The 13,569-nt window shown below is 39.5% G+C and overlaps 2 protein-coding genes across 2 annotated transcripts in view; one reads left to right on the plus strand and one right to left on the minus strand.

Annotated features, from left to right (window-relative positions):
- Nucleotides 1-13,569, plus strand: part of LOC121413102 (dystrophin-like) — a 146,587-nt gene that overhangs the window by 112,984 nt on the left and 20,034 nt on the right. The window contains exons 36-37 of the mRNA XM_041605867.1: nucleotides 212-484; nucleotides 716-1,021. Of these exons, the coding sequence (XP_041461801.1) occupies nucleotides 212-484; nucleotides 716-1,021 (579 nt within the window). The remainder of the gene's footprint in view (nucleotides 1-211; nucleotides 485-715; nucleotides 1,022-13,569) is intronic.
- LOC121414384 (putative nuclease HARBI1) lies at nucleotides 6,768-8,784 on the minus strand. Its single transcript, XM_041607541.1, has 2 exons — nucleotides 8,047-8,784; nucleotides 6,768-7,941 (listed from the first exon to the last, which is right to left on the minus strand). Exons 1-2 carry the CDS (start codon nucleotides 8,457-8,459, stop codon nucleotides 6,951-6,953), a joined length of 1,404 nt encoding a protein of 467 aa, XP_041463475.1. The 5' UTR covers nucleotides 8,460-8,784; the 3' UTR covers nucleotides 6,768-6,950.

Genomic DNA, 13,569 nt, shown 5'->3' on the forward strand with positions numbered 1-13,569 from the left:
CCAATTCATAAAAGAAGATATAATAACTTGGCCATCCCAAATGGTAACTCCCATGGAATATTTGATTCTGATTGGCTGTTTTTTACCATGGCAGTTGAGTAAATACCTAGTCAGGAATAGCCTTGTTGACATAGGGATTAATGAGATACATAAAATAAGAACTAAAGTGAATACCAAGATACAACAAAACCTCTTTAATAACTCTCACTAGGTTGATGAGCAGATCGTGAAGCAGGATGCAGCAACCGTCGCATCCGCTCCAGTCGACCTTGAGGATATGCTGCAGGACATGAAGGACCAGGTCAGCCAGAAACAGGTCACACCCTCTCCCACCATGGATGTCAATGCCATGGGCTACCTGCAGGAGTTCAACGACATCCTGGAGCAGACCAATGTCGCCATTGACCTCTGCGATCATCGGTTGACGCGGGATGGCCAGCTACGGGACAAGGACTTTGATATGGAGGTTGATGCCAATGTGAAGGTAGGGTTTTGGAGAGGCAAGGAGGAAGAGATGAAGAAGGGGGGGGGGGGTGATGGTTACTTGAGAAAATCATATGCATAATTGTGTGACTACTTGAAAGTGCCCATTTTAGATTAATTGCCAAACTTGTAATTGAATTAGATAATTTTAAAAATGACTATTTTTCTTTAAAAGCTCCATTCTTCATCTGATGCACGTTCTTCTTCAGTATTTTTCTGTCTTTCTCATCAGGACACTGAGGAAGCCTTGGAGAACCTTGAACCGGACGTGGAGTCCTTGATCCAGCAAGGAGAGCAGCTCCTGCAGATGACCCTGGTCAAGGATCCAGCCCAGGCCGAGGAGCTGGAGCTCAAGATCACCGGTCTCAAGGAGCGGTGGTCCACGCTGAAGAGGGACGCAGAGAGGAGAAAGGATACCATCCGAGATGTGGTTCCAAGGTGGTGTCACTTCAAGGAACAGGTGGACGAGATGGAGAGATGGATAGAAGGAGTAGATGATCAGATGAAAGCTGGGATGGAGGATGAGGACAAACTGAAGGTAAGTGCTACTCTTCTATTTAGTGTGTGTGGCTGTGGATGACAGGTTGATGGAAGATAAAAGGATGGACAAGATGGAGATATGGAAAGAACGTGTAGATCATGAAAGACCTTTTCCTCAATATCATATGTACTGTACATGTATATGAATTTTCATTGCCTAAGTATTCTTGCCTATACACATATTTCTCGTGTCAGTTTTTACAAAGGTTACTGCTTTTTAATATATGTAATATGAGTCTTTTAATTGTTTTTACTTTGTATACATGACCAATTCAGCCATTTGGTTGCGACTCATGTTTTTGATAAACCTTGAATTGAATTCAATTGAATTGAAGACGGCAGAAACGAAGATGAGGTAAAAATTAAGATAGGTAGGATAATACATATCTGCTTGCTGCTATGGTGTTCAATGTGTGTGGCAGGAGAAGTTCATGAGGTCTCATGTTCAAAATGAATACTGCCCTCTACTGTCAAATAGCAGTATTACTTTTCACTTTATTAGATCGGATCACCAGACAAGTGCAAACTAAAGCATGAAACTTTCACCATGCCATAAGATTTATTTTATTGATGGGAGGTAAAATTTTCAAAGTGTTTTTCGGCCGTTGTCATGGCTACAGATTAATTCCTAAAAAATTAATTGCCGCACACTCTTGATTTGTTGCAATCTTATTGCTTTTGTGTCGCAAAGTGTGTGCTGGGCTTAAGTCTTGTCAATTCTCAGCCCACAGAGCTTTTTAATCATCCTTCGCAGTTTTGGTTCAATCAAATTTTAAGTAGTTAAAGCATGAAACACTATTCTTGAGTTCTCCATGTTATTGGTTTGGGATGAGACCCATTGGAAGTAGAGGAAGCAGGTGTAGCCCTAGTGGCAATTTACCTTGGCATAATGCTGTCAGAAGAAGTAATGCCATTTCCAAATGGGAGCACGCCCAGTTCTAAATGGTGACACGATCATGCTCGTGCGACATTCGCTCTGGTCTTAATATTTCAGCGGGCATAGGGGTTAGAGTTGGGATTGTAATTGAGTTTTTGGTTCAGAATAATGTAAGAATAAAGGATTAGGATTTATTCAGTTTTGGAGATTAGGTTGTAAGTTCGGCTTAACGTGCAGGTTTTCCATCAGAGCAACTGTTGGAAAAAATGTCATAGAACTTTCAAAATCCCATATAAATAGGCAAATATAAAAACAGATTTGTAATGAAAGCAAGTTCTTAAAAAAAATGAACTGTCCTAGTTAAATAATAAAGGCGTCTTGTATTCATGATGTGAAAAATATTGATAATCAATGATTGAATTACAAAGCTGTGTCTAGACTTTTCTATTCTGAGGCTCACAATGGAAAGCATACACTAGGTGTTAATGAATAATTGATTACAAATTTGTCATGTCCATCTGCTCGCAAATCCCCTGCACAAATACTTTGAGGGTACAGATGACATTTACACCATGCCTGATGAATAGCCCTTCTGACATATATATACCTGATCTAGTAGATGGTGACCTAAAAGACGCAAACACTAAGCGATAGACAGTTCAGTCAACGGGTAATGACATGTTTCTCTTGTTGATGAAACTCAAATTCAACTTGTACTTTAATGTCATAATTTCTTTAAATTTCTGGTGATTGCCCTTGGAATAAACTACCAATTTTACACAGCAGTACCTTATTTGACCTGTTTATATCAAAACAGTTGAGAAAATAATTAGAGAGCTGCCAAGAGATAGGATTTTATCATACATGTCTCTAGTAGGATTTTTAGGACAATGTTATACTGAATAGGACTTTTCCCATTGAAATGGAATTTTCAAAACTTGTAAGAATTATATTTTTCGTTTATTCCAAATTTGAAGATAAAAAAGATCTTAGGCTTAAAAAAGAATAAGATTTTTTTTTTCAATTGAACTCGGCAGCTCTATATTCATGGGGTTGGGGGTTTCATGTAGTAGACCTGGGTTGAGTGCAGCACAATTGTAATGTTTGAGTGAGGTTTGTTATCACTTTGTTTTGATGCAGAGTGCTTAGAGACATCTGAATAAGTAAATGTTATAAATACAATTCATGGCTTTCAGCCCGGGTGATTATATCGCATTGATCGATATATCTGATAAGTCAGAAAAATCTAGGAACCAGCAGGATTTGAACCTCTCATCTACTGATTGCTGGTCAGCGACTGTACCACCGGGCCATCACTGTCCCATTGGCACAGTCACGAGGAAATAAGAACAAAGCCCTCAGTTCCCCTGATAAGAGGTTCAAATCCTGCTGGTGCCAGGATTTTTTTTTTTACTTATCGGATAGATCGATTAATGCGATACTGGGTTGAAAGCCATCGATTATATTTACAACAAGCTTCCCCAGGCAAGCCTTTAACATTCCAAGTAACTGTTCCAAGCAAGTATAATTAATATTATTATTTGAAAGATAAAACAGTGATCAATTATGCATTGCATCTAGTACACTCTCTTTGGTTAAATCCGAATGAAAGACTTAATGATAAAGGCGCAGCTTAACCTGCACGCATGTTTTATGATATGTGCGAGCTCTCAGCCCGTGTACTACCCAATACATATGCATACGTAGAAATATTTCAATCAATAACAACCCCAATTCCAAACTCCTAAAATTACATTGTAACCTATGCGAGATCTGCGCTGTCACGTATTATTGTCACTGGGTTAAACACACCTTGTTCTACTAACCTGAATAGTATGATAAACCGAGGATGTGTTCACGCTGTATGTTAAACCTTCGAGTATATTACATTATTGTGTATGGCACTATGTGGCTACTGTATAGCAATGAGAGAATTTGTCATGGCTGTTTGTCATGCACATCACACCTGGTTAAGGGTTGTGAGGTGAGAGTTAGTCAGTTTGATCAGGATCAAGTATCTAGACATTCTCAGGTAGTGTTGACTCACCTGTCGAGTTAATTGGACCACAATAGTGAGATGTCAGTGTAGGTAGGGAGCTAATACAAGGGGGTGCATTCACACTAGGTGACCATAATGTATGTTTTGAGAGTTTGGGTGTGGACAGGCCCCTGTGCTCACCTAAAAGTTATTTTTTTTAAGGATTAAATGTGGATTGCATATTAGTGATGCCCTTCCAGACTGCACCCTTGGATTGAACCATGATGCCCGTATTCTGAAGTCTGTTTAACTAAGACCACAGTCTAACTTTGTGTTAAAATTATGGGAAGCCAAAAGTGTAAATTTGTTTGTTAAGTTGTATGTTTCTAAAGTTTACTATGCTCTTTCCTGATTTATCGATGGTGAAGACAATCATCTATTTATACTTCCTAGACAATTATGAATGATTTGAGAGCAACAACTTTAAAACCTGAGTTTAAGTTAACCCGACTTTAAAGGACAAGTCCACCCCAACAAAAACTTGATTTGAATAAAAAGAGAAAAATTCAACAAGCATAACACTGAAAATTTCATCAAAATCGGATGTAAAATAAGAAAGTTATGACATTTCAAAGTTTCGCTTCATCTCACAAAAACAGTTATATGAACGAGCCAGCTACATCCAAATGAGAGAGTCGATGATGTCATTCACTCACTATTTCTTTTGTTTTTTATTGTTTGAAATATGAAATATTTTGATTTTCTTTTCATTGTCATGTGAAATGAAGTTTCATTCCTCCCTGAACACGTGGAATTCCATTATTTTAACATTTTGTGCTTCAGGCAAGGAGGTCCTAATCGTCAAATTCGTGAAAACTGAAATATTGTATAATTCAAACAATAAAAAACAAAAGAAATAGTGAGTGAGTGACATCATCAACTCTCTCATTTGGATGATTTGGCTCGTTCATTTAACTATTTTGTTAAAAATAAGCGAAACTTTGAAATGTCATAACTTTCTTATTTTACATCCGATTTTGATGAAATCTTCAGCATTGTGCTTGTCTGATTTTTCTCTATTGATTCAAATCAACATTTTTCTGAGGTGGACTTGACCTTTAAGAACGACCGGCAAACTTTTCTTACGCGCTAGATAATCACCAATGAACATTCAATGGTGAATATCATTCACCACAAGAAAGGATTAACGGTTGTTCTTAAAGTCACTTACAAACAGCTTTATGAAACGGTCCTGGATTGTTCAACTTCATGCAGGATTTAAAGGTCAAGTCCACCTCAGCAAAATGTTGATTTGAATCAATAGAGAAAAATCAGACAAGCACAATGCTGAAAATTTCATCAAAATCGGATGTAAAATAAGAAAGTTATGACCTTTCAAAGTTTCGCTTATTTTTAACAAAATAGTTATATGAACGAGCCAGTTACATCCAAATGAGAGAGTCAATGATGTCACTCACTCACTATTTCTTTTGTTTTTTATTGTTTGAATTATACAATATTTCAATTTTTTCGAATTTGATGATTAGGACCTCCTTGCCTGAAGCACAAAATGTTAAAATAATGGAATTCCACATGTTCAGGGATGAATGAAACTTCATTTCACATGACAATGACGAGAAAATAGATTATTTCATATTTCATACAATAAAATACATAACAGATAGTGAGTGAGTGATGTCATCAGTTCCTCATTTGCATACCGACCGAGATGTGCATATAACTGTTTTGTGAAATGAAGCGAAACTTTAAAATGTCATAACTTTCTTATTTTACATCCGATTTTGATGAAAGTTTCAGTGTTATGCTTGTTGATTTTTTCTCTTTTTATTTAAATCAGGTTTTTGTTGGGGTGGACTTGTCCTTTAATGATATTTTCTCTCTTGCAGCTAATACTGCAATCATAACTTAAACCTTTACGTCAGATAGGAATCAACCGAGATTTTTTAGTTAATCAGTCACTGAGTTGCTGTGACAGTGATGACCATAGTCATTAGCATCCCCATGGGCACTCTATGTATAGGTCACATAGCCCGGCCGATGAGGTTCCGATGAGCCAGCGATGCGATTTTAGCCGGACTCCCGTGGTCACCGGCCGGCGTTTGGGGCTAAAAACCGCATCGGTGGCAGCTCGGCGAAATTTAACTTCGGAGTTAAAAATTCGACGGGCTCTCACCGAGCTCCCTCATCGCAGCCCCATCCTTACCACATCGGAATACGCATCGGCCGGTGTACGACCGAGTATCGGCCGGTGTCCCGTGCCAGTTTATGTTTATTGCCATATTTATTGTGTATGTGGTAACATCCAAGGTATGAAAACTAAAGTTCTGTCGTTGTCTTTATTGTTTTTATCTTTTTAACATCTTAGAGCAATAAACTGAGAACTCAAAAGGTAAAACAAAGTTAATTTAGAAGGAAAGAAAATGTCATTTAGAAGGTTTTATAGAACACACCATAAAAATTGGTTAATTTTAACAAAGTTGCATAGATCAAAAGTTAAACAGTACTCAAGTAAAAATTAATATTTCGTAAAAGACTTTATCTGATATGTAAACAATGGAGATCCTTCCTCATTATGAAAAAACACATACTTTTTAAAAGGTGAAAACATATTAATGGGCAATCATTTGAAGCCTATTACAAAATTACAAAGCTAATCATATTGGTTGATACAAGTGTTTTTCTTTATGAAAGGTTAGTTTTTAAAGGTGAAAGAAAAGATACAATGACGATTATTCTTTGATTAAAAATAATTCAATCACAATGAATGTGTTGCTGTTGTATTATTTACACACATCTCATCTTATTCATACTGGTGTATTTTAATATTGATTTATTCTTTCAAACAGGTTTGATTTCTTTTGGCATTTATTACTAGTGTTCAAATTAAAAAGAGCAAAGGCAATGTTTTAAGATTACCCAATAACAGATTTATTTGCAAACAACATACTGAATAATGGAAAGTATAACACATCAAAAATGCGTTAAGTCCTGAGAAGAATAATGGAATGTCTGTGGCTGCATCCGGTATACTGTAACAATATTAGACACAAGTTACTGCTGGTTTATTGCCACATCTTGCCATGGCACACTCCCGGCAGGACTGCAAAAGTAATTCTTGAGGTATGCGCGCAGTTCTTTGCCTGGTCGGGTCAATCTTGGCCCGTGCCCTGCTGCTTGCACATCTTCGAGCACGGCTTGGTCTCGCCATGCACCCGCGATGATCTGACCCTGCTCATCTTCCCGGTCGAGGTCAGCATTCTGAAGGTTGGGGTAACGAGTCCTCATGAGGTTGTGAAGGGTCATGCAGGCCTTGACGATCTTGGTAACTTTCGACGGTCTCAATCCCAGGGTTGTTAGCAGACATCTGAAGCGATTGGCGAATATACCAAACGCGTTTTCAACCACACGGCGTGCCCTGGAACACCGGTAGTTGTAGATCCGCTCGTCCCGTTTCAGGTGCCGATGAGGGTAAGGCTTCATCATGTATGGCCGTAGGGGGAAGGCGTCGTCTCCGACCATGTAGTAGGGTGTGTCCTGGTCGTCATTTGGTAGGGGATCCGGCTGGGGTAGTCCGATCGTTCCCTCACGCAGACCTGGCTCCAGTCGCGACCGGTTAAAGATGCCGGCGTCGGAATACGACCCTGGTGACCCCACATCCGCCCAGATGAACTTGTAGTCAGAGTTTACCACTGCAAGCATGACGATGGAAAAGAAGCCTTTGTAGTTGTAGTAAAGTGAGCCGCTCTTGGGGGGCTTCTTGATGGCGACATGTTTCCCATCGATCGCGCCACAACAGTGGGGAAAGTTCCATCTGTCTCCGAATCCCTCGGCTACCGGGCGCCACTCATCTTCTGTCTGGGGAGTGGCCCACATCTCGTCCTCGTATTCGTCGTAGATGGCCTGACAGACCTCGGGGACGAACAGAGAGATGGTGTTGTGTGGGACACGAAACGCGAACGCCAGATCATGATAGCTGCTTCCGGTCGCCAAGAACCTCAAGGTGATCGCCAGCTTCAGCCCAGGATCCAAGGGGGTTCGATGCCTGCAACAGAAGAGGGTGAAATATGAATAAAATCAAACTAGAATAAATATGGATGGAAGACATTTCAGCACAATTTGACAGTAGGTTCATAAAGTGTAAACTTACGTTGTGGTCTTGGCAATGCGGGGGCCAACTCGGTCAAGCAACTCATAGAACATCTGTGGCACCATGCGGAGGTAGGATTTGAAGTCGGCAGCGTGCTCGGCCTCGAGTTCCCTCATGAGCGTCTCATACTGGCCGAAACGAGGTCTGCGTAGGATCCACTCGCGCACCCACCAACGTCTTATTCTTCTGCCGGCCCTCTGTCGCTCCCTCTCGGCTTCTTCGAGCAGTGCTGCCAGGACCAAGTTGTACTGGAACCTCGCCTGAGCTAGCTCGTGTTCTAACAACGCCATTCGTAGTCTTCTCGGTGCAGCCATAGTGATGAACTGACCATTCCAGGTAGGGTGGACATATATATACAGGTATGGAATAGCTGACCATCGGCCCCCCAAGTCCGAGGTACACCGGCCGAACATCGGCCGGGCAGTGTTCGAAGCCCGTTAACAACCCGGCCGGTGATCGCACGGTGTCCTTTAACCTGCTCGGGTACCGGCCGTATACCCCCCGATGTCCGGCCGACCATCGGCCGGTAGTTGCTGCCACATCGGCCGAAAAAAATCTCCACTTTTGAGACAGACTCCGGACGGTCATCGGCCGGTGTTTGGTCGGTCGCCTGTAGATTTCCGGACGGAGCCCGGTCACGTCACCGAGCTATGCCACCGATGAGGGGAGCTCGGCGACACCTCAAAAATCCACCGAGCTCCACCGATGCCGGACACCGGCCGGGCTATGTGACCTAGGCTTTAGTTAACACTAAATGTTTTTGATGTGGGAAAATATCACTTAAGAGGGGGGCATCGCGGTCTAGTGGTTAAGACTCCCGTCTTTCAATCCGAAGGACGTGGGTTCCGATTCCAAGCCATGGCGTGTGTTCCTTCGGCAAGAAATTTTCCCAAATTGTGCTGCACTCAACCCAGGTGAGATGAATGGGTACCGGGTAGGAAGAAATTCCTGGAATGCTTGAGCGCCCGATCAAGACAGCTGTGCCAAAGCCAGGGTGATAATAACATGGGCCTGCTGGGAGAATAGTTCTCGGAACTGAAGTGACTATCCTGGATTAAAGGGGAAGTTCACCCTGAAGAAACCTATGTTGGAGAAATAGCAGAAAAAATTATAAAAAATATTGGTGAAGGTTTGAGGAAAATCTGTGAAAGAGTAAGAAAGTTATTACAATTCAAAGTTTTGGATTTGTGACGTCATAAACGAGCAGCTGCCCCATTTGTTATGTAATATTTAAAATGCATGAATTTCAAATTTTGTATGGTTCCTGGTGACTTAATTTTGTTTTCTATTCATGATCGGGTGTGAAATGATTTGTCTATTGATATAAAAAAGGTACAGTGAAAACCATTTTCAATTTTCTGAGAAAATGACATTTCATTGATTTTTTACCATTCAATATGTAGGAATGCTGCTCGCATATGACGTTACAAATCAAATCATTGAAATTCTAATAACTATTGAATTATTTGATGAATTTTTCTCAAACCTTCGGCAATATTTTTCATTATTTTTTCTGCTATTTTTACAATAAACTTTTTGTCAGGGTGAACTTTCCCTTTAAATAGGACATTATATGACATCTAGATAAATCCTTGTGATTTAACTGGTTGTTTGATATTGTTCATTCAGCCCATTTTTCAATGTCATCAACCGTGCAATTTTGGATCCATTCATCTGCAATTTTTTTTATCCATACGATATTGTCCATTGCACTCGCGCACCGAGACTGCAGCCCATGCACCAGCAGTGCGCTTGTTGTAATGACGTAACAATCAACAGACCAATCTCACACAGCATGAGCATGTTTTGCATCAAAATTCATGAATTTCATATGAAAAAAAATTGTATAGGTGTCATATACACCAAATAATCAATGTTTTTTCATTCATGCAATGGACAGAATACTTCATTTGGTGAAAGATGAAATAATGATCCATTACGAGCATACGCCTGACAGCTCATAGGGTCCCACGGCTCAGATTTTCAGCAAACTTTAACGTTAGTCGATCCCTTTAATAACAGAATGCATTTGTCATTGGTATGTTGTGTACACTTGCTTTGATTGTAGTGCTAGAGATTTGTAGAAAATGACCATTCATTCATCTCACACAAACGGAAATGTAAATGACGATTGGGAAGAACAAAAATGTGTTTTCAAAATGAGACAAGAAATGACAAATAAAAGCAGGAATTGAGTAACAGACCAAGTAAAGGAGATGAAATTGCAGTTGCACTTTAACAAAATTTGAATTGTACTTTAGTTTCCACTGATGCCATTGTACTTTAAGAGAGAGAGAGCACCTCGTAGCAAGGAATTTAGGAAAGAAGGTTGTCGGGGAAACAGCAGAAATGAGAGAGAGAGAGAGAGAGAGGAGGGAGTGGGAACATTTAAATGTACATATTCAGCATTTGCGTTGTAATCTTCCTCCTAAAGCCCTCCTTTAAAGAGAAAATCCTTTCACTAGACATTGATGAATATCTAAAACCTCTCAACTTTCAAGAAAAGAATCTTAGAATGGATTTGGTCCTCCTTTGCAAGACTTATCAGTTGTCTTTCCCCCCATCGGAAGCATCATCTTAATTTGAAAAAGGGTAAGACTGAGATTTTGCTCTGCTGACGAAAAGCATCGTCTCGCTGCTTTACAGGCCAAGCCCAGGTAGTTAACACACTTATTTCTGTAAATAGAAAAGAACCTGAAAGTTTGTCAAAATCAGATGTAAGATAAGAAAGATTTGGCAATTTTAGATTTGCCAAATTTAAGAAAACGGTGACCTGCACAGCACATGCAGTATATGGTGTACAAATGATGTTAGTTTGGTATAATGAGTACCATTATCACATGTTCTGTTTGTTATTTTGGTTGGGAGTTTTTAATTCAAACTTTTCAGTTTTTAATTCAAACTCCTGGTGTATTTTTAATGCATGGTCCTTTCAGAATGCAGAGGTTCCTTGACAGTTGCTCCAGCGGCAATTGCTCCGGTGCAAATTCCACACATTAATAGAATGATCAGCTTCAACCCTGGATTTAACACTGTACCCTACTACACCCTAAACATAACATAAAACCCTATTTCAACCCTAATCCGATATCTTAAGACCAAATAATGCCCGAAGAAATTGTTGCCAGAGCAAATGTCGTGTCACCAGAGACTTGTGTTAATCTTGACACCATTTGAAGCGTAAGTCCACTGTTTTGAATAGTTGACTCATCAATACAAAACAGTGGACTCATGAATAAAATAGCGTACTCAACCATGACAACAGGCATCAATTTGGCACACTGTTACAAAGCGCACATCGGTATTGGACTTTTTAAAAACTATATGCTGTAAATCATTTGTAAGTTGTACAGGAAATCTGCATAAACCATGGGTTCAACCGATGGTTTTCAAAACCACCTGTGGGCCAATAGGTTCTCATTTCACCATCTTCCTTAGATGTGAACATACCGCAGGTTGGGTTGAATCAGAGAGTTTCTGTTTCTGTTTGTGGTAACTCCCGTAAGAACTGGTAAACGCCAAGCTGGTATAAAACCAATTACCTATGAAACATTTTACGTCTAGTGTTTCATGGAGCACCTTGTTACTGACTGTCACTGAGAAAATTTGCTCTGAGCCAAACAGATACAAGGATTTCAGTGGCTTATATCAATGAAAATCACTCTCTAATTATTGTTTCATGGAATGTTCCCCTGTACGCACATGCAATTTATCAATTTGTGAGTTGGTTTTATTTTGCAGAGGGGTCAGTTTGATCCATTTTGACTGATGGCATGAAATCATTTTGAGCAATGAATACCATATAAGTACATATAGGTGTTGTTTTGTAAACTTATATCCATAGGTTAATATGACCTGTTCACATGAGCAATTAATCAACTTGTAAGGTGATTATGGGTTTATAGTTTTGTTCATTTTGATTGATGGTATAAAAGTACATGTAGCTTTAGCCTTGAACACCATATAGTTCACCATTAGTTATGAACACATCATATGTCAGTTTGGCACGTTCACATGAGCAATTAATAAACTTTTGAGGTGATAAGCGGATAACTTGATCCATTTTTTGTCTCACCTGCGAAGCAAAGTGAGACTATAGGCGCCGCTTTTCCGACGGCGGCGGCGGCGTCAACATCAAATCTTAACCTGAGGTTAAGTTTTTGAAATGACGTCATAACTTAGAAAGTATATGGACCTAGTTAATAAAACTTGGCCATAAGGTTAATCAAGTATTACTGAACATCCTATTAGAGTTTCATGTCACATGACCAAGGTCAAAGGTCATTTAGGGTCAATGAACTTAGACCATGTTGGAGGAATCAACATCGAAATCTTAACCTGAGGTTAAGTTTTTGAAATGTCATCATAACTTAGAAAATATATGGACCTAGTTCATGAAACTTGGACATAAGGTTAATCAAGTATCACTGAACATCCTGCATGAGTTTCACATGACCAAGGTCAAAGGTCATTTAAGGTCAATGAACTTTGGCCGAATTGGGGATATCTGTTGAATTCCCATCATAACTTTGAAAGTTTATGGATCTGATTCATGAAACTTGGACATGATAGTAATCAAGCATCACTGAAAATTTTGTGCAAGTTTCAGGTCTCATGATTAAGGTCAAAGGTCATTTAGGGTCAATGAACTTTGGCCGAATCGGGGTATTTGTTGAATTACCATCATAACTTTGAAAGTTTATTGGTCTAGTTCATTAAACTTGGACATTAGAGTAATCAAGTATCACTGAACATCCTGTGCGCGTTTCAGGTCACATGACCAAGGTCAAAGGTCGGTGAACTTTGGCCGAATTGGGTGTATCTGTTGAATTACCATCATAAATTTGAAAGTTTATGGATCTGATTCATGAAACTTGTACATAAGAGTAATCAAGTATCACTGAACATCCTGTTCGAGTTTCAGGTCACATGATCAAGGTCAAAGGTCATGTAAGGTCAATGAACTTTGGCCATGTTGGGGTTTTTTGTTGAATAACCATCATATCTCTGTAAGTTTATTGGTCTAGTTCATAAAAAGTGGACATAAGAGTAACCATGTATCACTGAACATCTTGTGCGAGTTAGAGTAGTATTCAAAGTCAGCACTGCTGCTATATTGAACCGCGTGATGCAGGTGAGACGGCCAGAGGCATTCCACTTGTTTATTGATAATATGAAAGAACATTTAGCCATAAATACCATAGACCCTGTTGTTCAGCATTAGATATGAGCACATCGTATGGTACATGTAGTTTGGCATGTTCACACTATAAATTCTTTGAACTTGGAAGTTAGGGGTTATATAATAGTTTTTTTTTTCTTTTTGATTAAATTGTATGAAAGTAGCTTTAAATGTGAATAACATTGAGATAACCTCACATGTAGATATGAAGACATCATATATCGGTTTGACCTATTCATACCAGAAATTGTTCAACTTGCGAGTGGATTAGGGGTTAATTTTACCTTCTTGACAAAATAAATAAAAGAAACCAGCTTTAAACATGAATACCATAGTACAAA

Source organism: Lytechinus variegatus, chromosome 4 (assembly GCF_018143015.1).
Source record: "Lytechinus variegatus isolate NC3 chromosome 4, Lvar_3.0, whole genome shotgun sequence".
NCBI classification, from domain to species: Eukaryota; Metazoa; Echinodermata; class Echinoidea; order Temnopleuroida; family Toxopneustidae; genus Lytechinus; species Lytechinus variegatus.